Genomic DNA, 24,254 nt, shown 5'->3' with positions numbered 1-24,254 from the left:
ACAGTATGCGTCTCCATGGAGACGCATAGCTCAGCCAATCAGGACTGAGCTATGCGTCTCCATGGAGACGCATACTGTAGCTCAGCCAATCACGCTCTCAGCCTCTGTAGCACTCGGACAGCGCTACAGAGGCTGTTAGAAGCGACGGAGACAGCCGCTTCTCCCCGCTGCCTGTCAGTGCGGGGGGAGCCGGCTGTAAAGCAGCCAGACCAGCGCTGGATCCAGGAATGGTAAGTAACGCTGTGTAAAATTGAGGTGTGTGTGTGTAATAAACTTGTACTTCTCTGTGTGTGTGTTTTTTATAAACATTCTTTTTACAGGTGGACTACAAGTCCCAGCGGGCCCATTAATGCCCCGCATGCTGGGACTTGTGGTTCTCCAAGTCCCAGCATGCGGGGGAGGTCTGCTGGCACTTGTAGTTCGCCGGTAAAAAGCAATGTAATGATATGTATGATGAATTTAACCCTATCAGGCCGGCGTCCACTGGCCACGGACGCCGGTGACAGCCCCGGGCTTCAGCCCTGGACGGGTGAAGCCTGGGGGGGGGGGACCCCTTTATTGGGGGGGTCCCCACTCCTCCAGGTACCCCGTCCAAGGCTGACCAGCCACGGTGCTCATGTTTTGGCCGGGGGACCTTGTATTAAAAGTGTCCCCCGGCTGTGGCATGACACCGCGGGCTGTTGGAGCCCGGTGCTGGTTTCAAAATACGGGGGACCCCCAGATTTTTTGTCCCCCGTATTTTTGGAACCAGGACCGGTCCAAGAGTCCGGGGCTGGTTTCAGAAATACGGGGGACCCCTATGCTTTTTGTTCCCCCGTATTTTTGGAACCAGGTCCGGCTCAATGAGCCCGGGGCTGGTTATGCTTAGGAGGGGGGACCCCACGCCGTTTTTTTTTTTACTTTTTTTTTGCACAAAAGCGCATTTATAAAAATGCGCACATTTTCATGACTAAAAATCGCGGCAAATCGCATTTTTTTGCCGCTAATTCGCATCTCATTACATATGCGAATTCGCGGCAAAAAACGCGATTTTTAAAGGTGCGATTTGGTGCGATTTTTTTTTAGTCTAAAAAATCGCACCCTATTACATTTCGCCCCAGGTGTTTCTAAAATGCTTTTGAACCAATATTGTATCCTTCTTAGGGGTTGGGATCATTTGGTCTACAGCATGATGGTCGACATTGGAAAAGGTCGACATGGTTCTAGGTCGAAAGGTCATTAGTTTGACAGGTTATTAGTTCGACAGTGACATGGACACAGTTTAAAGTGCACCACTTCCCCTCGCATCGCTCGCAATGGTTCGGGCATGGTGCCTCGCTGCGCTCGGCACACTATTTTATTCTCCCACCACGCCCTAGTGCATGAGTCTTCAAACTGTGGCCCTCCAGATGTTGTGAGTTTTAACACTCCCTTAAAAGCAAAACTGTGGCAAGGCATGCTGGGATTTGTAGTTTCACAACATCTGGAGGGCCACAGTTTGAAGACCCATGCCCTAGTGCAGGGGTATCCAAACTTTTTGCGACGAGGGCCAGATTTGGTGAAGTGTAAATGTGTGGGTGCCGACCATTCAGCCTGACATTCTTTGAATCATTAATCACATTAGAATGGTCCCCCACTCTGCCCCCATTCACTCTATGTTCCCCAGCCTACCCCTCCATCACTGTATGTCCCCCATTCACTGTATGTTCCCTACTCTGCACCAATTCACTCTGTCCCCCAGCCTGCCCCCCTTCTCTTAATGTCCATAAGTGCCTCCATTCATTGTATGTCCCCAAGCCTGACACTCCTTCACTGCATGACTCCCATTCACTGTATGACCCCCATTCACTATGTACCCCACTCTGCCCCCATTCACTGTATGTCTCCCAGCCTGCCCCTTCTTCACTGTATGTTCCCCATTCACTGTATGTTCCCCACTCTGCACCAATTCACTCTGTCCCCCAGCCTGCCCCCCTTCTCTTAATGTCCATAAGTGCCTCCATTCATTGTATGTCCCCAAGCCTGACACTCCTTCACTGCATGACTCCCATTCCCTGTATGACCCCCATTCACTATGTACCCCACTCTGCCCCCATTCACTGTATGTCTCCCAACCTGCCCCTTCACTGTATGTCCCCCATTCACTGTATGTTCCCCACTCTGCACCAATTCACTCTGTCCCCCAGCCTGCCCCCCTTCTCTTAATGTCCATAAGTGCCTCCATTCATTGTATGTCCCCAAGCCTGACCCTCCTTCACTGTATGACTCCCATCAGGGGCGGATTGGCCCACCGGGAAACCGGGTAATTTCCCGGTGGGCCGGTCCATAAGTGACCAGAACAGGCCGCTCGCCTGCCTGGCTGGGCCGCGGACCGCACGACTACAGCGTGCCGCGGCCGCAGCATCGCATGCCACAACAAAGATGGCCGCGGCTGCCTGCGGCAATGAGAGATTTAAAGATGGCCGCGGGAGGGCTTCTGCGCATGCGCAGCTCCACGCAGCTCCTCCCGCGGCTCTTATGCAGAGGTGGCCGGAACATCGATTGCGGGTGCGCGGTGACGTCACCGCGCATCCGGCCACTGACTGACTACACTGCAAAGACACAGCGTCTACAATTGTGAGTGCCGGCGGCTGCAGCGTGGGTGGGACGGCTGAGTGAGCAGCTGAAGAGGGGGAAGGCGGAAGCAGCAGCAAAAAGTGTAAGGGGCTGTCATCTTTTTCTTTGGGACTGGGATTTGGGCTCTGTTTAAAAAAAATATATATATCTTATGGGTTGGGATCATTTGGTCTATTGCATTATGGTCGAAAGTCATTAGGTCGACATGCTAAAAGGTGGACATGACTGTAGGTCGACATGATTCTAGGTCGAAAGGTCATTAGTTCGACAGGTCATTAGTTCGACAAGGTCATTAGTTCGACATTGTCTATGTCGACATTCACAAGGTCGACATGGGGTTTTTCACTGTTTTTTTACCTGAATGTCAACACAGTCGACATGGACACAGTTTAAAGTGCACTGCATCCCCTCGCATCGCTCGCTGCGCTCGCTATGCGTCGGGCACGGTGCCTCGCTACGCTCGGCACACTATTTTATTCTCCCACCACGCCCTAGTGGATTGTAGGGCATGAAATACCGCCTGTCGGCACATGTTGGCTCAAAAAACAGTGAAAATCTCCATGTCGACCTTGTGAATGTCGACATAGACAATGTCGAACTAATGACCTTGTCGAACTAATGACCTGTCGAACTAATGACCTTTCGAACTAGAATCATGTCGACCTTTTCCCATGTCGACCTAGAGTCATGTCGACCTTTTAGCATGTCGACCTAATGACTGTCGACCATAATGCAGTAGACCAAATGACCGCATCCCTGTAATTTTAATTGGCATTACTATTGTGTGATCATACCCCTTCCTTGTGGGACCATTGTCCCTTTATGGGCGGTAGGGCACAAATTCACTGGCACTGGTCTCGGCCCTGCCTACTGGGGGGCTGTGTTAGGGGAAGTCCAGGAACAGAGCATTTTGTACCTAATGGAGAGGGTCATGTTGGAGGGTATGCACCGCCATCTGCTGGCAGAGAGTGAAACTACATCCTTCTCTCACATGCACAAACACAAATTAGCAGACTAGCTTTCAAAGCTTTTGCTTCAACCTGGCTTACTAGTATGCGTGTATATGTATATATATGTGTATATATATATATATTATATATATATATATATATATATATATTTTTTTTTACTTTGTTTTCATATTCTCAACACAGAGCAGTCTGGCAATGGAACATACATCCCTATTACTGCCACTCTGCAGGACGTATCGCTGCCAGTAATGTAATACCGAACAGTAAAGCTACATAACACACCAGTAACCATTCCACGACTTACGCATAAAACATAGGAATTTATTGTTCCGTTTACATACTGTGCAGATCTGCTCTTAGAGGAAAACATTGCATCTTTATGTCCGAGACAAAAAGGAATAACGATATATATATACATCTATGTATGGAATGTATATTACAGTGCAGTGTACGTACAGACGTCCCTTTCAGCGTCGTCAGATACAATTAGTTTAATCACATCAGAATAGATTATAATGAAGAGATCTGTGCAGCGGCCACCTAGTAGTGATATCAGACATGTGGGGCTGCTCTGCGGTATAGCTGTGATGTCACCGGCCCCTAGCGTTCTCCTGTATGTTATCACAGCTTATAAAATGCTGGACTTCACTGCATACAGTCCGGCACATAAGAGACTGCCAACAATTCTTATTTCAGGTCAATGTTCCATCAGTTGTTTACTATGATCCAAAACGCCTTAGCCTCCCTGTGTAATGCACCTTTGTAATGATTATAAGATATGTTGGTCAAGAGGTTCAGTTATTTTATACATGTCATCCATCCATTGTCCCTTGTGTTCCGGAATGAGTTGGTTCTTTTGGTATGAGGAATCTGTTATCATTTTAGGCAGCAAAAGCGACAACGTCCCAAGCCTTATCCTGAATTTCAGCCCTGGTTGGCTCCTGGTTTCCTTGTTCTCTCCGGTATGCCCCAGCAACGGTTCCACTGTCCCGAACCTCAGAACCGGATTCAAATTCCTTGTTCTCAATCTCTTCTAGCGCAGTGTGCGCCGGTCTTTAGCTGCGCAGTTATTGTATCACACGGTCTAACTGAATAACTTTCCTATATTAGTTACTTAACGCTGGCAAAGGCTAACCGAGCCGTCTCCCGCTAACTGATCATCAATCCAGAGGCTCCACTGTTTTTACATAAAAACTTGTATAAAAAAAATTAAATAGCATAAATAGATCCTATTTCTGAGATCTGTGGACTCATGTTGAAACCGGCTCTTAAAAGCCTTAATCGCTGCCGATTCTTACATTGAATATTTGTGGATGAACTGCCACAGGCGACTGTGCTTAAGGTGATGCGTTTTCCGTTGAGTGTTACATTTAACGATATACGGTAATAATTCCCGTACGCGACATATACAGATATTTTATGGGAAGAGGGCTCAGTGCTGAATAAAGACGATTACGAGCTAGTATCTCTAATACTGTGCATTACCAGGATAGTAACCATACAAGTCTGTGTGTGCTCTACACCACGGCACAGATAACCGGAGCGTCCTGTAATATATATACCCGCAGCAACAGATATGGCTATGCTGTATAATACAGGGATGATGACACCATGGATATGGGAGTATAAACGCCTCTGCTGTCCAATTAGAACATTATTATTAATATTGTGCCTTATTTCTATGCTGATACAAATACTGTGCTGCTTCAGATATAAATAGTGTATTCAGGTATCATCTGTCGGCTGGTTTCTTTCTTTTTTAAATCTGATTAGATCATCTCTGTAAATTTTTATTTCTTAAATATAACCGGTGCCTCCGTATGTGACTTCTGTACAATAGATTTTGTCCCCGGTCAGTTGTGGGCATTACGGTTGTAAACGACAGAGGATGTTCCCAGCACGCGAGAGGCCGATTTCTTTAAAAAAATAAAAAGGTTCCGAGAGAGGGATAAAATGAAGGGCGGGATCAGTGCGGAGGAGATTTCTCAGGACGCGGTAATTTGTGTCCCCAAATTTAATAGGATCTATAATAATCTTCTTCTTGTTGCTGGATTCTTGTTTATAATAAAAATAAAGCGTCTCTCTTAAACTTTGTTGAGGAAATCGAGTTGTAGAGCGGCAGGTATGTGAACAGTGTCCAAGGTGATCAGTGACGGGTTGAAGGGGAATAAAACGGGGAACATGTACTTGGAGTCCAGCAGCAGGTGAGGGGGGTCCTTCCGCTCCTGTAATTGAGCCTGCGAATGAAATAGATAATAAATAAACAGAGGTTATAAAGTGAAATGGCAAAGTGCAGCTGCAGTAAGAAGAAATGGACAGGAATAGGGTCCAACTTTAAATAGTCTGATCAAGTGTTGGAGAGAGGTAAAGTGTAGACGTTGTCAATAGCAACCAATTAGCTTGTAACGGTCATTTATCTAGCACAGTCCATTAAATGACATTTTGCATAACAGAAACTGAAGGTGAGGTTTTGCCTGTATGTCATGTGAGGCATTGACACCCATATAATGGGTGCGGGGCGTGCAGTGCCATGGGCCACGGAGTAGGGGATAACCCAGCATTGCATACACTGTACCCGTTCCAGCTACTTTCCTCAGGGGTGAGAGCCAGTGTGCAGTTACCTTGGGCCATGGGGTACAGGGTAACCCAGCATGGCACACCCTGCACCCACCCCTCATGGGTGGTGTAAGGAGACAGCCTTCTCTCTAGCACTGCAGCAGACTCTGGCTTTGTGCACTGCAGCAGTGACCACTCTAGCGCTATGTTATGTGCACTGCAGAGGCGACCACTCTAGCGCTATGGGCCTTATTCAGATCTGATCGCAGTACAAATTTGTTTGGAAAATGGGCAAAACCATGTGCAACAAGTGCAGAGAGAGTTACATTTGAGTGGGGTGTGCTGAAACTGAAATCTAAATTGCAGTGTAAAAATAAAGCAGCCAGTATTTACCCTGCACAGAAACAAAATAACTCACCCAAATCTAACTCTCTCTGCACATGTTACATCTGCCCCACCTGCAGTGCACATGGTTTTGCCCATTTTCCAAACAAATTTGTAAGGAGTTCAGATCTGAATAAGGCCCTATGCATACCTTCCAACAGTCCCGATTTTAGTGGGACAGTCCCGATTATTAGGGCCTGTCCCGATGTCCCACCCGCGGGCGGCAGTGTCCCGCGGTCAGGGGGGGCTGTTGGGAGTCCCCCCTGTCGGCTGCTAAGCAGCGGGGAATAAACGCTGTGCGCATGCGCACAGCGTCTTTTACCGCAGCCAGGGGGCATGGCTAGAGGCTCACAGAGCCGCTGGGTCATGCCCCCATAGCGTCAAAATGGGGGCGTGGCCTTGCGGGGGGGGCTGCGAGTATAGGCCACACCCCCTAAATAAGGTCACCCCCCGAAAATTTCGGCGCGCATCAGCTATGTCCCGGCTCCGGCGACCACAAAGTTGGGAGGTATGCCTATGTTATGTGCACTGCCGCATCGACCACTCTAGCGCTATGTTATGTGCACCGCAGCAGCGAGCACTCTAGCACTATGCTATGTGCACTGCAGCAGCGTCCACTCTAGCGCTATGTTATGTGAACTGCAGCAGCTACTACTCTAGCGCTATGTTATGTGCACTGCAGCAGCGACCACTCTAGTGCTATGTTATGTGCACTGCAGCAGCAAGCACTCTAGCGCTATGTTATGTGCACTACAGCAGCTACCACTCTAGTGCTATGTTATGTGCACTGCAGCAGCGACCACTCTAGTGCTATGTTATGTGCACTGCAGCAGCAAGCACTCTAGCGCTATGTTATGTGCACTGCAGCAGCAAGCACTCTAGCGATATGTTATGTGCACTGCCGCAGCGACCACTCTAGCGCTATGTTATGTGCACTGCAGCAGCGAGCACTCTAGCACTATATTATGTGCACTGCAGCAGCGTCCACTCTAGCGCTATGTTATGTGAACTGCAGCAGCTACCACTCTAGCACCGTTATGTGCACTGCAGCAGTGACCACTCTAGTGCTATGTTATGTGCACTGCCGCAGCGACCACTCTAGCGCTATGTTATGTGCACTGCAGCAGCGAGCACTCTAGCACTATGCTATGTGCACTGCAGCAGCGTCCACTCTAGCGCTATGTTATGTGAACTGCAGTAGCTACCACTCTAGCACTGTTATGTGCACTGCAGCAGCGACCACTCTAGCGCTATGTTATGTGCACTGCAGCAGCGACCACTCTAGCGCTATGTTATGTGCACTGCAGCAGCGACCACTCTAGCGCTATGTTATGTGCACTGCAGCAGCAAGCACTCTAGCGCTATGTTATGTGCACTGCAGCAGCAAGCACTCTAGCGATATGTTATGTGCACTGCAGCAGCGACCACTCTAGCGCTATGTTATGTGCACTGCAGCAGCAAGCACTCTAGTGCTATGTTATGTGCACTGCAGCAGCAAGCACTCTAGCGATATGTTATGTGCACTGCAGCAGCAAGCACTCTAGCGCTGTTATGTGCACTGCAGCAGTGAGCATTCTAGCGCTATGTTATGTGCACTGCAGCAGTGAGCATTCTAGCGCTATGTTATGTGCACTGCAGCAGAGAGCACTCTAGCGCTATGTTATGTGCACTGCAGCAGCGAGCATTCTAATGCTATGTTATGTACACTGCAGCAGCGAGCACTCTAGCGCTATGTTATGTGCACTGCAGCAGCGAGCATTCTAGTGCTATGTTATGTACACTGCAGCAGCGAGCACTCTAGCGCTATGTTATGTGCACTGCATCAGCAAGCACTCTAGAGCTGTTATGTGCACTGCAGCAGTGAGCACTCTAGCGCTATGTTATGTGCACTGCAGCTGCGAGCACTCTAGCGCTATGTTATGTGCGCAGCAGAGAGCACTCTGTTATGTGCTCTGGATACATGTTGGCAGTACAGAACCACCTAGTACAAGGCCCATTCCGTGATCTCTGTAACTTCAGCCTGACACCATGTAAGGACTGTGGTTTGCGGCTCACCTGTATACTCCTGATAAAGGAGACCGACACACGCTCCTCAAACTCATTCACTGGTGTGTACAGGTTCAGGATCTTCACAATCTGTGATGAAGACAACAAAGACAACACTTAGTGACTCAGTCCTGGACTGGAATATGCAGCTACCCCATTACTAAGTACACAAGGACCCATTGGACAGTCACATATATGTTTTGTGAAGTAAGTTTACCTTAAAACAGTGATGCGGGCTGGCGGCAGACGCTCTGCCCATTCAGCCTCCCTGTACGGACACTCTGCATTTGGTGGGCGGAGCCAATACCATGTGATTGGCAAATTGGGTTACCCTTGAACCCTACCACGTCTATAGATCTAAAGCTACTTCTAAAACTTTTTACTTCAAAGAAAGTTAAACCTGCAAAATAATTATTTTCAGGCCACCCACTTGCCACATATCACCATGGATACAGTGGCGGCCATACTGCCCAGATGTTACTGCCCATACTGCCCACCTGTTCTCATGGATTAGAAGAATGGGCACGGGTACATTTATAGTGACGTGGAAGGAGGGCGAGGGCTGGTATAAACAATATGTAGGTTTTACTTAATGGTGGAATAACGGAGTTCACCCCTTAATCTCCGGGCAGTGCTGTTGGCATTATCCAGCCCGTGACTCACCTGCTGTGTGGTGAGCGCCGTGCACAGGGAGCAGATGGCTTCAGAGTCCTCCTGGGATTTCTTCTTCAGCTGCAGTAGCTGAGCGGCATGGATCAGGGGCTCCATTGTCTGGGCCGCACCGCTGTTGTGCAGGTTCTTCCCCCTCAGCCACTCCTCCAGCTGGCTGATGTTATACCTGCACAAGGCACAGATAGGAGAGGGTACAGTGCCGGAGCAATACTCACACGGGACAGCAACAGCATGACAAGCCCACTACCCCTGTGATCTCTCACTGGCCGTACACCAGAGATCTGCCACACCCAGTACAGCGACATCCCGATGGGACAGGATAGTGGTCATTTCTGTCAGTGCATCATATGTCTCCTGTCCTGAACTACTATACTTAAGTCTTCCTGATGAAGCCGACTGAAAGAAAACCTTTAACCCTTTGAGTGCCAAGTGAATTTGTCAAAATAGGTGTTAACATTGTTATTCATCATAATAAAACCTGTAATGTTACCGTATATACTGTAGGAAATGTAATCTTTTTTTTTACACAACACTTTTTATATGAATTTATATAACAAATGTGAGCGACGCCGGCATTTTTAGTGGATATTTGGAACATCTCTCACAGAGATGATGACACTGAAAGGGTTAAAGCAGACATGACCTCAGGGTCATCTGGAGGCGTGGCTAGTGGGGCAGCTAAGAAACGTTGCAATGTATACACTAGGTGACCAGTATTGTTACCTGAGCTGCATGCCAGTGCTCCAGGAACAGATGTCTTTCCGCAGCAGGAGGTTGTTCAGCGCTACAGCGTTGATCATGTAGAAAAGCTGCTTGAAGACTTGCTGGATGATCTCTGGGTCCAGGCCGTGGTCACACATGGTTGTGTTGAAGGTGTTCAGCTGACGGATGACAGCTTCCAGGCTGTAGGAGTTGTCGCCGCCATCCACCATGCTGGAAGACCTCTTACGGTAGCCGGTTGGCTTCACTCCCGACAGACCTTGGATGCTCTCACTTTCCAGCATCGCCGAAACTGCCAAGGAAAAAAAGTTTTCAGATATTTAAATTGATTTTTACCCTTGTGAGTGCAGACTCCTCCTAGGACGCCGTGCGAGTGCAGACTCTTCCTAGGCAGCCGTGCGAGTGCAGACTCTTCCTAGGCAGCCGTGCGAGTGCAGACTCTTCCTAGGCAGCCGTGCGAGTGCAGACTCTTCCTAGGCAGCCGTGCGAGTGCAGACTCTTCATAGGCAGCCGTGCGAGTGCAGACTCTTCATAGGCAGCCGTGCGAGTGCAGACTCTTCCTAGGCAGCCGTGCGAGTGCAGACTCTTCCTAGGCAGCCGTGCGAGTGCAGACTCTTCCTAGGCTGCCGTGCGAGTGCAGACTCTTCCTAGGCTGCCGTGCGAGTGCAGACTCTTCCTAGGATGCCGTGCGAGTGCAGACACTTCCTAGGATGCCGTGCGAGTGCAGACTCTTCCTAGGCAGCCGTGCGAGTGCAGACTCTTCCTAGGCAGCCGTGCGAGTGCAGACTCCTCCTAGGACGCCGTGCGAGTGCAGACTCTTCCTAGGCAGCCGTGCGAGTGCAGACTCTTCCTAGGCAGCCGTGCGAGTGCAGACTCTTCCTAGGCAGCCGAGCGAGTGCAGACTCTTCATAGGCAGCCGTGCGAGTGCAGACTCTTCATAGGCAGCCGTGCGAGTGCAGACTCTTCCTAGGCAGCCGTGCGAGTGCAGACTCTTCCTAGGCAGCCGTGCGAGTGCAGACTCTTCCTAGGCTGCCGTGCGAGTGCAGACACTTCCTAGGATGCCGTGCGAGTGCAGACACTTCCTAGGCAGCCGTGCGAGTGCAGACTCTTCCTAGGCAGCCGTGCGAGTGCAGACTCTTCCTAGGATGCCGTGCGAGTGCAGACTCTTCCTAGGCAGCCGCGCGAGTGCAGACTCTTCCTAGGCAGCCGCGCGAGTGCAGACTCTTCCTAGGCAGCCGCGCGAGGGCAGACTCTTCCTAGGCAGCCGTGCGAGTGCAGACTCTTCCTAGGCAGCCGCGCGAGTGCAGACTCTTCCTAGGCAGCCGTGCGAGTGCAGACTCTTCCTAGGCAGCCGTGCGAGTGCAGACTCTTCCTAGGCAGCCGTGCGAGTGCAGACTCTTCCTAGGCAGCTTGCGAGTGCAGACTCTTCCTAGGCAGCTTGCGAGTGCAGACTCTTCCTAGGCAGCCGTGCGAGAGCAGACTCCAGTGGTTCTAAAAACTCGGTCCTCAGGATCCCACACAGTTCACATTTTCCAGGTCACCCGGCAGGTGCACAGGTGCACTCATTACTCATTGACACATTTTAAAATTATTTCACCTCTGTGAGAAGACCTGCAAAACATGCACTGTGCGAGGTCCTGAGGACTGAGTTTGAGAACCTGTGTTCTAGAAGGCGCTAGATAAATGATAAGTAGAATCTGATCTGATCCATACTTTAGTAAATACATGCCAAATACGGATCCGATATGATTTCCCGGCGGTCGGGATCCCGGCGGTCGGAATCCCGACACTGGAATCCCGACCGCCGAAATCCCGACAAGGGGGGGACATGGATCGCCCCCCCTTGCGGGCTCGCTGCGCTCGCCACGCAGCGGGCCCGGTGCCTCGCTACGCTCGGCACGCTATTTTATTCTCCCTCTATGGGTGTCGTGGACACCCACGGAGGGAGAAAGTTTCGGGATTTCGGCGGTCGGGATTCCAGTGTCGGGATTCCGACCGCCGGGATCCCGACCGCCGGGAAATTAACCGCATCCCGCCAAATACAATTGTAAAGCGCAACGGAATCTGCTGCGCTATATAAGAAACTGTAAATAAATACAAAGGGTACAATTATAGAAAAGTAGATTTCCCTACTAATATCATCGTCCATCGTCCTCGTTTTCCGATCTACGGCCCATCGTCAGTCTGTCCCAGACTGGACAGCCCCCATCGCTGCGACTCACTTACCGATCATTGGCTGCAGAAGACCTTCCATAATCTTTATGAGCTGCTGGTAGATCTGGATGGACAAGTCGCTGAGGACCTGCCGGTACTCTGTGAGGTCAAAGTTACGGAGGCAATGCTCATTCTGTTTGGGGGAGTTACTGGTCAGAAACCCCTGAAAATAAAGAAGGTGACACTTTACGTTCTCTGACCTTAAGCCCAGAAACTACAATAAGGACGTGAAAGGGCACTATGACCTCATGTATAGTCATTTATGGTTTATTAACAACTGATGCTTATTTAACCATCTCACATATTTATAATCTAAAGGGTCACACTGAAATGTATGAGACTTTTTGTTCTTTATTGTTTATATTCTTTTAGATTTTTTTTTCCAGACTCTTCTGATTAAAATGATATGTGGCATGCCTATATTTTGTGCATGACCGAGCCTGTGTATGCATAAGAAATGCTATGTTACAGTGTTTTACTGGAAAAACACTGTAGCATAGCATTTCATATGCAGATACTGCTGTAGTCACACACAGAATATAGGCATGCCGCATATCATTTTAATCAGCAGAACCTGCTTGTGCGCCTCATCCACATACTGCTGCTAACAACACACAAATTCAGCAAAAAAAGAGAAAGTCTCACAAAAAGGCACTTGGCGTTACCATGTCCAGTCACGGAATGGAATGACTAGAAGCCCTGTTTTAATGTGCATGGAGGCTAGATGTAAGGGGACACATCTGTATGTTGTGATGACGTAATTACACTACTGGTGCCAAATAAGGAATAAAAGAGATCGAGCATGCAGTATCCCCACCATATTGTGTATTAAGTGTAGGTGAGAGACCAGTCTGTCCAGGTCAGTTCCATCTATAAAAGTGTGTAGTATGGATCACTCCTGAGGAAGCGGGTAGTGCGACACGCGATAAATATACTACGTGACTATGTTATGGGTGGGCAATGCTGTACATGTGGTGGACGATGAATGACCCAGCTCTGGGCAAGTAGTGTAGGTAAGTACTCACCTCATCCCCGCTGTACTGCTTCAGACAGTGCAGGAGACGGCTGGAGTTAGAAAGCCAGAAAGATGTGATGTGGAAGTCATCGTGTTGTTTCTGATCACGAGAGGAACAGCGTAAGTAATAGATCAATCATTTTCGCTTATGATTTACACATAAATTCTGCCCAGTACAAACTAGTTCCAGGTAATATGTGTACTATAAATGGTTCCAAAAGTGGATCTTTTATGTGTAATTGTCATGTACCGTATTATGAGGGCGTTTTACCGTACCTTTAGCGCCTTCTTAATGCCGTTGATGGTGGAGGTGAGGAGGGAGTGCACCTTCTGGTCGTCATTGATGTAGTCTGCGTGTCTGATGCACATAAACAGGATGTACGCCGGCAGGCAGGGCACCGATGTGGAGATCAGCTGGGGATTCAGATCTGATGGGAATAAGGCAATGGTGAGTGATGCTCCATACTTACTGGTCCAGCTCTACAAAGTCACCCTCTGCCTCCCCTACCAGTGGGAACGCCTCGGCATTCGGACAGGGGGTCTGCACATGCGCAAATACTTGAATGTGCAGATCCCCCACCATAGGAATGGGGCTGAATTTGGCCCTTTTTTAAACCATGCTGAATCACCCCTAATGTGTGTTGTCTGCAGGGAACTAAATGTCTGTGTTCATGCTCTGTGGCTACATCAATATAACCAGAAGAGAAGATGAATAATATACTAACAGAGAGCAGCCACCAGGGGGCCTCAGTGGCTCATTCTGCTGCCTCTCTTCTACCTTCTTCCCTGCTAAACTAATGCCCAGAAAATAAATGCTACCTGCAGCTGTCTAGGAATGCCAGGGTGTGGGCAGGGACCAGGGCAGAAAATGTTACTATACACCCACAGGAGACGACGTTATCTGGGAAGACATCAATATTGGGGCTTCCAGTGGGTTCTTTACTGGCTGCTGTTACATGATATAAAGAACCTTTTTGTATAAATGTTACACACAATTATATATAACTTAGCTATGTAAGTCATGTGGGGACAATATACATAATAGGGCGCACAGTATGTACTACCGCTAGAAATAAGGCAGCATTGGCCTATGATGGGTAATAACACACTTGGATGTTTAACAGCCGCTGACTCAATGGTGCAGCAATAGTACCTTAGTCCCTGGTACAAAACCTTGGGGAGAGCTCAGCACCACTTTACCTGCAGCCGCCTTCATAGTCCCTTACAGTGACCAATGTACATACTCAGAACCACACGTTCTACAGGGACTGACCTGAAATGAGTTTCCTGACGAGTAGAGGCTCGTCCTCCTTGTAATACTCCAGCATCCCCTGGAAGTCCTTCTCGATCCTCTGCACCGTCACCTGCCTGGTGAGCTCAGGATGCTTCCTCTCTGGCTGGATGAGATCCGGAGCGCCTGTCCGAGAATGAACAACGAGGTAATAAATACACCTGTGCCCCGGAAGGACCTGTGATTGGATGAGCTTTAATGTACGTACTGTATGAGACTGTTATAAGCCCACTACTGTGACGCCTGCTGGCTATGGTTATATATAAGGGGTCAGATATCTGGTCTGATGCGGGCTGAATGAACGCCAGTTTGCGGGGTGCGTTTGCGTGTTTCTGCCCTGTGCTCTCTCTGGAAGTGTGAGTGCAAGGCAAAGTGAAAAGCATTATGACTGAATCTGTACTTAGGACTGAAGAGGCGTAACTGGGTTATACCGGGTGTTTTCATGCACCGTAAGCTCTTTGAGGGTGTGTGTGGGCAGCAGTGATAGCACATAGTATAGAACATGTGCCAGTCTGACGGTGACTAATAGGGTGGGTGCAGCACAAGGGGCGTACAACCCTGCACATCACATACGCCAGATTTCCTTCCAGCTCTGCATGAGGACCCTGGTTGTTAAGAACTGTAATCGCTGTGAAGGAAAATTGGACACCAGAATATCGGCAGGGTCTGAATGCCGACACTGACATTCGGTCGACGAACAAAATGTCAGCATTCACAAATGTTAACATTTACCATGTCAGCAGCAAACATGTCGACAGTTTTTTTGCATATATTTGCCTACAGTAACACAGAAAAATTAACTGTTGACAAAGGGGGTTATTCTAGTTCACTCTTTCTTACAAATTCCTTCTTAGATGGACAAAACCATGTGCACTGCAGGGGGGCAGATGTTACTTGTGCAGAGAGAATTAGATTTGGGTGGGGGTTTTACTTCAAAGTGAGATCTATATTGCAGTGTAAAATAAAGCAGCCAGTATTTACCCTGCACAGAAACAAAATAACTCACCCAAATCTAATTCTCTCTGCACACGTTTCATCTGCCCCACCTGCAGTGCACATGGTTTTGTCCATCTAAGAAGGATTTTGTCAGAAAGAGTGCACTAGAATAAGGCCCATTATAACCATGTCGACATTTTCTTGTCCCCCCCCTACGTCCATATTAACATTCTGACCAGATACCTAATAGGCAAACAAAGTACTAGGACTAGATTTACTGTCGCAGAAGCGTAACTAGATAAATACGATAAAATGTTCCGTTAGCCAATGAAGTTCTGGTCCCTCCTTTGCTTCCTACTCTGATACATTAACAGTGGTGAAAGATTACAGGAACCTTCCTAAAGCTATGGCACCAAAGGTGTGTGTGCGTGCCTGTGCATAGCGCAGGCTATACGTCATATACGTGTCAGTCATCTGAGCTGGACCAGTACCGTCAGACTCCTGGGCTTTCTTCAGATAGAGCTTCAGCTGCTTCTTCAGCTTCTTCTCGTTCTTCTCCGATTTCTCCAGCAGCTCTTTCAGGTCCTGTGAATGAATGTGGGCACGTTAGAAATCCTTTTATAGTAACAATATAAAGAATTCTGGGACAGTAAAACCAGTTTCACATTGCAGCTTTAACACGGTATATTGCCGTTTCTTTTTACCGTTTTAAAACCGGGACAGCTGCAATGTGAAAGCTCCATTGTCAATTTACCGGTTACAGAATACCGGTATATTGAAACGTGTTAAAAGCAGGATCCTACACGTTTAAAAAAGTGATGGTAAAAAATGGCATTGAAACGGTAATAACCCTTTCAGACCGCACTTAAACGGGTAATATACCGTTTAAGCTATGCGGTGTGAAAGGGGTTAAGGCTGTCTGCCCATTTTTTTTTTAAACGTTTCAAATTACTGGCTCAATGCCGTTTATGTGATACTGCTTTCACATTGCAACCCTGCTTTCAACCCATTTTTGTAAACGTTTCATAAAACGGGTCAAAAGCCAACATTGCATGTTGTAACCAGTATATCACTGTTTATGTACCTTTCACATTCAACCCGTTTCACCCGTTAAAAAACGGCTTCTTTGCAATAAAACTCTATTGTGCAATTCCTGCTTGTGGGCGGTGACAACATGCAGGGATACAACCAATGACCCTTGTGCAGATTATCATGTGTAGTTCAAACCGGTTCTGGGCCGTTCAGACTGCAGGAAAAACGGCTCAGAACCGTGTAGGATCCTGCTTTTAAAACGTTTTCAAATGCCGGTATTCTGTAACCGGTAAATTGACTGGGGACCTTTCACATTGCAGCTGGTACTGTTTAAAAAAAAACGGCAATATACTGGCTTACAAGTGCAATGTGAAAGGGGTATAACTGACCATTCCTCTCCTAGTATCCAGGGTTACCATAAGTCGGCCTTCAATAAATGTCCAATGAAATGATGACTGCATAGAGCTGAGGTTATCTACATTATTACATACACCTGGACATTGCAGCTGAATTATTCCTTTAGATACATTAAATTCCTTTGACCATGTCTGTTATATGGATTATATACTGTTACATAATCAGCACATAAAGTTTAGTTATAGACTATGGGGCATATGTATGAAACCTAGAGAGAAAGTGGTGTGGCGGAATGTACCAGCCAATCATCTTCTACTCATTTTCCAAACAGAGCCGGTAACATGGCAGTAGGAAGCTGATCAGTAGCGTACTCTTACCAGGTTCTCATTGGTGAGCCGGGTGATCTCGTACTGAAGCCCAAACTCCACCTGCGCCTCCGGGGAGAGCTGGAGGGCCTGGAACATAACCTGCTGCTGATTCTCCAGCTCCTCCTTCAGGGACTCGATCTGATTGGTCAGAGCCTCCACCTCATCGTCGTGCTGCCTGGTCTGTGCCTGCAGCTGGGCCTCCAGGAGCCTGTGAGATGACAGCGGTAATCAGCGGTAACCAGACCTGGTAACTCATCTTCATATATAACTGTGAGCCGGCTGTGCCCACGTTACACTACAGATACCGGAATAACAGTGTGGGAGGAAGCAGACACTGTGGCTGCCGCTCTCTGTATTCTGGGCCTGAGAATCAGCTCACATAAGCCCCACAGGTGGCTGGTGGCATAGTGGGCCCGATTCAGACCTCTTCGCAGGAATGTGAATTCACATCCCTGACGATTATCATGGCCGCTCACAAGATGATTGATAGCCATCCGGCGTTTTGAGGGCGGACCCGGACATTTTCTGGGAGTGACTGAAGTAACACAGACAGGCCCGGCTGTTGCAGGGGGTGGACTGCTGTCAGCGCCGGACCCGAAGACTCCAGTATCATCACAGCCGCTGAGTACTGACCTACACGGCCGCTACACACGGCGGGTGGTGGTATCCATTCAATGGCGGGTGATTGCGAATGCGAGTGTTAATCCGCCCCTGGCAGCCGTGCACAGGGGCGGATTAACACTCTGGTGGGGCAATGTTTGCCTGATTGTCCGAAGACTCCCAGCTCAGCGATCAGGTCTGAATCAGGACCATTGTGCCTGTCGCTACTGAGATTCGAGAACCTCTTTGTAATGATTAGCAGCTAATAAACAATAAATCATCTTTGTGCAACAGAGACATTCATAAAAGAACAATACATTATCCACCCGCAGGCAGCTTTGACGTGTGGTCTGTATGCGCCCTCCTATTACTTTTACTACTGGATTTTGACTGACTATCTGCATCAAATGCAGAGATCAGACCAGAACCATTTGTGTTATATAAACAATAAAGTAAGGTTCAAACAGACACACTAAAGTTGCCTGAAGGTGGCATGCTTTGTAAAAGTTACCACTTGTAGGTATTGTGCAGTGTGGTTGTATGAATATGGCGAGCACACAAATGGCTGCGTGATATTTGCAATAACTAAAGGGTTATATGATTATTTGCAGCTGAGCCTTATCGTGGGCGGGAAGTATTCCCGTGACCAGATAGGAAGAGCCTATGACAGGTCAGCAATGATGGATGTGACAGATGAGACAGCAGTTAGCAATAGATGGAAAAAGAAAAGGACAGACAACCTGGCCACTTGCTTTAAGCCTTGGTAGGCCAGGCCCAGCTCACCATCTTCATTCAGATACCCCCAGTCCTCAGTCTTTCTGGAGAGAAAGGACAGATAAAAGGAGAAAGAACAGAGATTGGAGAGGAAGACACCAGAGCGGAAGGGAGAGATCAGCAGGATGGGGGCGCTGTGCACCTGGCAGATCACGGAGATAACATGTATTTTAGATTAACAGTGCCCTACAGTATATGCACACCATTCACTGGCCTGTTTCTAGCTGTTCTGTGGCAGCAGCTGAACTGGAAGCAAACATAAAACGAATGGGCCTTACACAAATTTGTCTTTGGGGCCCGTCAATGGACTATTACATCCTGGGATATTCCTGAGGCACTGCCTGACCAATGTTCAAGAAATCAGACTCTAAACCACTGTTTCCTAGAGAATTTACTCATTTGTATTCATCTGGGATCAGTGATGTCACAGCAGCTTAACTGACAGCAGTCTCAGCATAAAATCCCATCAGGATATTGGGTCTAATTAGAATTGTACTCTAAAAGCATACTTTAATATGCTAACATAGCAGGAAGCACAAGCAGAGAAAAGATGCCTCCTGACAGTATTACAGATCCGAGGGCTACATCCGAATTTCCTTGTCCCAATTGGTTCCTAGGATCACCCCAACATAAGGTGGCCAATGTTAAAGGCATTTTGCTCCTCTCAATGGAACCCTGGGACTCGAACCGGTTTTAATTAAAATCTCTTTATTCAGAGTGAAAGATTAAATAACAATCTGTGTGAAGCTGCACTTTGGGCCTGGTTCATGTTTGTAAGCAACGCAAAAAACCTGCACTGCAGGTGGGGTAGATGTACAGTAACGTGCAGAGAGATTTAGATTTGGGTGGGTTCTATTTTCTGTGCATGGTAAATACAGTCTGCTTTTGCATGTAGCCCACACTTATTAGACAGCTTTATTTTTACACTGCAACTTAGATTTTAGTTTGGACACACCTCACCCAAATCTAACTCTCTCTGCACATGTTACATCTGCCCCATATGTAGTGCAGCATGGTTTTGTTCCTTTACTTACACACATTAATCTGGCCCTTTCGCTTTGTCAAAGTTTAAAGAAAAAGGTAAAAAGAAAGGGTTTTCAGTCAATGTTTGCCCAAGTCGTATAGCACCTCTAAGCAGCAGTAATATACACCTAGAACCCAGCATGGACATAAAGTGGTTTCAGCTGCTATATAACCCTATTCCCTGTATATAGCGCTCTACCGTGTAGAATTTACCTGTTAGTCTCACAGACGCCGTGATACGCCTCAATAGCATCATCTTGGTCCATTTCTTTGTTGCTGTTGGACCAGTTCGCCTCTGAATCCTGTATTAAATGGCATTAAAGTTTATAGGAGAACGGTTCCCCACCCTTGGGTCAGTGTCTAGTATTTAAGAAGCACAAGAACCCCCAACCCAACTCCCCTAAAAATTGGCAGCATGCACCAGAGGCACCTTCCCAATATGGAAGGTGAGGACAGACCTCAACGCAATGACACTCGGGATTGTCCCCCAAATTGCGACCGTCCTGTCGCGATCGGGACCTTACGGGGTATGCAGACACTAATACAAAACACTGCATCTATTTACCGCATCCTTCTCTCCATCTTTCTGCTGAGCAGTGTTCACGATCTGCGTCCTCAGGATGAGAACTTCTTCCTTTCGCACTTCCAGCTCCTCGTTAGCGGACTTTAGCTGATTGAGTAGCAGGGTGTAACCGCTGGGCTCCTCGTTAGAGTCCTGCTCGGACGCCCCGTCCGCAATGGCTTTTCTCAGCTCGTTAAGATCATTCTTTAGCTTCTTGTTTTCAGATTCCAGCTCCTGCCTCTGTAGTTTTTGTTAGAGAGGGGATAGTAAGTAAGGAGATAGGATTCTGTGACACATCTGGGTATCCCATACGATGTGCTTAAAATTGTATTATCACTGGAGAAAAATGTCATTTCTCATTGCGTAACGGTGAGACAACATCCCTGCCTCACCTGATTAACAGTAATATTTATTTATTACCAGTTTCTTATACAGCGCACAAATATTCCGCAGCGCTTTACAGACAATATTTAAGCATTCACATCAGTCCCCCCCAGTGGAGTTTACAATCTATATTCCCTACCACACGTACATGCACACACAGACATTCTAGGGTTAATTTTTGTTGGGAGGCAATTAACCTACCAATATTATTTTTGGATTGTGGGAGGAAACTGGAGTACCCAGAGGAAACCCACGCAAGCAAGGGGAGAATATACAAACTCCGTACAGATAGGGCCATGGTGGGAATCGAACCCATGGCCTCTGTGAGGCAGTAATGCCAACCATTACACCGTCCGTACTGCCCATGATAGGATAACCGTTGGTCCTCGTCAGAGACCCTGTGCAATTCCACCATTGTGTAAGCGTAAACAGCTGAGAATCAAGCCTGTGGGTTGTTATACGGCTTATTACCTATATAAGATGGGATTGTCCTGCACAGAGAGCGAAGGACCTTTATGTGGCTCCTTCCCTTTCTATAGCACTTAAATGTATTTAAAGGAAATTCTAGGTTCCCCCTTCCTTTTTCATAAATGCGACGGTATAATTATTTTGTTTTGTTTCCCTGGGTTGGTTGCTGCTAGGACTCCTAGATATTGTACAGTGAGATGGAAAGAAAAGAGACGGGTCTATAAATCATGCGCTGGAAGACCTGCTGGCGGTGGCTTGTCATAGTAAAGTTCAAACTATATATCAATAAGAGAAACGTTCTAGATTCCAACATAACCTTTATTAGACATCAGGAGCTAATATAGCCCCTGCCGAGCTGGCAGATAAGGCGGAGTGCGTAGAATATAGGGAGATGGGGACAGACCCTGGAAGGATGGAGGGATGGGAGTAAAGGGGGGGAAGAGGGGAGGTGAGATAAATGGGAAAAGAGAAAGGATATAAAAAAATCTCTGCCCAGATGGGTCCAGAATACTATACTAATGTCGCTGATGTCCTGTATTTCCATCATAATTTTAATCAGCAGAAGCTGTGAAGCGAACCGGACAAATTGTACTACAAAAAGTTGCACAAAATGACACTCTGCGCTACAGTCATACCACAGCGCGCTGCGCCTAGAAGGACTGTGTAATGCGACTGCAGCAAGGATATACAGTAGAACGCATCTGTAGGGGATGAAGCAGCGTAAAATAATATTTGAGCTACATATTTTTCTTTACCTTCAGGTTGTTGTATGCGATGTCTGTGTCACGGTCTGCCTCATTTGTGGTTTCAATGACCTGGATACACAGAATACATAAAAACATTCAGTGGAGTCGCACAGAAAGACATTGACAATGTGTATAATGCAAAACAACTTTTTCATTCTTACAAGATTGGCTTATTAACACTAAAATTACACAAAACTCCAACAGTCCCGGCCTGAAATCCACTTGCTGACAACCACTTGCCTCAAAGAGGCAGTTGTCAATGCCCCGCCTCTGTTAACTGTCCATTCATGCAAATGTGAAATTCATGGAGGGAGGGGCATCAATAACTGTGCTGTTACCGTGGCGACAACGTAACAGAATAGAGAGGATAACAACTCTGTAATATCACAGCCACGGCACAGAATGTAACCAAAGAGGCAATGGTAACATCTGCGACACTCCTGGATCAACCACTGGCTTCAGCAGTTGTTATACAGCAGATGGATTTCATGTTACAAACTGCAGAGAAATCGGTGTCGTTACCTGAGACTTTTTATTTTCTTCTTGCTCCTTCTTGTCCAGCTGGGTCTGCAGTTTCTTCCTCTCCAGCTCCAGCTCCCGCACCCTCTTCTGGAGTTTCAGGAACAGAGTCATGTCCATGGCTGCCTTCTCCAGCCCAGCTTCCTGCAAGGTGTAATCATAGAGATGAAACTGCTTCTAACAAAAAAACGTGAAAAACTCACATTGACCTTCCCATTGTCGATCTAATGCTTCTGTCGACTCTCCAACCCTGGTGTCGACGTTCATATGACCTTCATAGGGACCGTATCCCAACCAAGGTGTGTCTCATTTTAACACAAAATATGAATGTACTGTACGTTGGTGTCACACAAGCATTTGCCACTTGGTAAGGAAATACCCCTATTTCAGAGCATTTGTACACCAGTAAGAAACATGTTACAAGAAAGCTTTATAGATTATCTAAGACATGTCCAAGCTATGGCCCTCCAGCTGTTGTGAAACTACAGTTCCCATCATGCCTTGCCAGCAGTTTTGCTATTAGGGAATGCTAAAACTTTTGCAAGGCATGCTGGGATGCGTAGTTTCGCAACAGCTGGCGGGCCACATTTTGGACATGCCTGGTCTAAGAGGTTTCTGGTGGGCAGCTGCATGGCTTGTGTGACATGTGCAAAGAGAAAATAACAGCTTTACGCCACTCTGTACGAAATAAAGAGGTCTATGTACCAAGGCTTGGAGAAAGGGGGGCGAGTTCAGCCAAAATCGTCAGGGATTTGGTCGCCGAGCGACCACATCCCCGTTCGTACAGGGCGACGGTCGCCGGGAGCACGCTCCTGGGGCCAGCCCTGCACATGCTCATGCCACTAACTGCATCCCCCAGCAGAGTGTCTTGTTTTCATCAGCTGAGCGATTTATCGCTGAGCGACCAGTGTATGGAGCTATAAAGTGGACAGAGATAAAATAATAGTCATTCAGCTTCTAACTGCCATGTTGGGTATCAAAAAATGACAGTTGGGGGCTGGTTGGCTGGCACATTATTTCTCTTCACGTCTTAGTACATAGACCCCCATAGTGTGCTATTGTTACCCCCAAGATGTGGGGTTTGTACCGTGAGAAAAAACACAAGCATAAACCGTCTGCAGAAGCGAGCAGTGGTCCCGTGAAACGTGTAATAAAATGTTGTGCAGAACTGCTCTATCGGACTGGAACCTTTCACGCTATCGATGTGACTGAGTTTCTGGTCTATGATGAATACTATTGTTTTTTAAAGAGATATCTTAGACTCTTCATTCGGGGATACTTGCGCCAGAAAGGACTTAATTTACAATGCACACCCGCCCACATCGATGACTCCCAAATGTACCGTGGGAGATATATTCTTTTGCTCTGTATAGAAAGAACTGCCACTGAACTGGCACACTGGAAGCTCTGATGCAGGGGGAGTGTTGTGGTGCCCGCAGCACTGGTGTCATCCTTACCTCCACCTCCATAATGGTATCTTCTGTGTCCCCGATTTCAGAGGTGGATATTGAGGGGTAGTTGGAGTCGGATTCCAGGCTGCTTTGGTTAGATGGGTTTCTGCGGTGGCCTGGTGCTTGCTGCAATATAAGTATGAACAATAAGACAAATCAGTAACGGCCCTGGGATTCTATAAATATACGCTCCTATCTGTATATAGGAAGTACAGTGCTGTACCTGTACGTACTATAGTAGGTACAGCTATCAACCCTTTATGTATTATAATGCACAGAAAGATAATGAGCAGCTGTGGTGCCGCACTACCTACCATGCACGGCTGCTACACTCACGCCGCAGACTGTGCGCCACTCACCTTGATAATAGTGACCTCCTCCCGCAGGTTGTCATAGCGTTGCTCCAGGCGGGTGTACTCCTTTACCAGGTTCTGGTAGCGAGACCTCTCTTCCTCCAGATCCTTCTGGATCTGCTGGTTTTCTTTGAGTGCGCTCTGGGTGAGTTCATCTTAGCAGGGAGGAAACAGAGAAACGGATTTACAGATGTCCACCAAACCAATACGACGGCGA

General features: G+C 47.6%; 1 protein-coding gene across 2 annotated transcripts in view; it reads right to left on the bottom strand.

The window, feature by feature from the left end:
- Positions 1-3,873: 3,873 nt before the first annotated feature.
- Positions 3,874-24,254, bottom strand: part of MYO5B (myosin VB) — a 169,446-nt gene continuing 149,065 nt past the window's right edge. Inside the window, exons 24-40 of one of the 2 annotated variants that reach the window (XM_083155107.1) lie at positions 24,044-24,192; positions 23,691-23,810; positions 22,237-22,377; positions 21,724-21,783; positions 20,120-20,356; positions 19,768-19,856; positions 18,498-18,575; positions 17,167-17,365; positions 15,892-15,985; positions 14,447-14,590; positions 13,450-13,601; positions 13,184-13,273; positions 12,171-12,321; positions 9,948-10,236; positions 9,216-9,390; positions 8,562-8,642; positions 3,874-5,803 (exon numbers count right to left, since the gene is read on the bottom strand). In XM_083155107.1, coding sequence (XP_083011233.1) covers positions 5,651-5,803; positions 8,562-8,642; positions 9,216-9,390; positions 9,948-10,236; positions 12,171-12,321; positions 13,184-13,273; positions 13,450-13,601; positions 14,447-14,590; positions 15,892-15,985; positions 17,167-17,365; positions 18,498-18,575; positions 19,768-19,856; positions 20,120-20,356; positions 21,724-21,783; positions 22,237-22,377; positions 23,691-23,810; positions 24,044-24,192 — 2,402 coding nt within the window. In that variant the 3' untranslated portion in view covers positions 3,874-5,650. The remainder of the gene's footprint in view (positions 5,804-8,561; positions 8,643-9,215; positions 9,391-9,947; positions 10,237-12,170; positions 12,322-13,183; positions 13,274-13,449; positions 13,602-14,446; positions 14,591-15,891; positions 15,986-17,166; positions 17,366-18,497; positions 18,576-19,767; positions 19,857-20,119; positions 20,357-21,723; positions 21,784-22,236; positions 22,378-23,690; positions 23,811-24,043; positions 24,193-24,254) is intronic. The other variant, XM_083155112.1, reaches the window with a different exon arrangement.

Source organism: Crinia signifera, chromosome 1, assembly GCF_055691185.1.
Source record: "Crinia signifera chromosome 1, ASM5569118v1, whole genome shotgun sequence".
NCBI classification, from domain to species: Eukaryota; Metazoa; Chordata; class Amphibia; order Anura; family Myobatrachidae; genus Crinia; species Crinia signifera.
The sequence above is the reverse complement of the archived record's forward strand: the minus strand, read 5'-3'. Positions and strand labels throughout refer to the sequence as shown.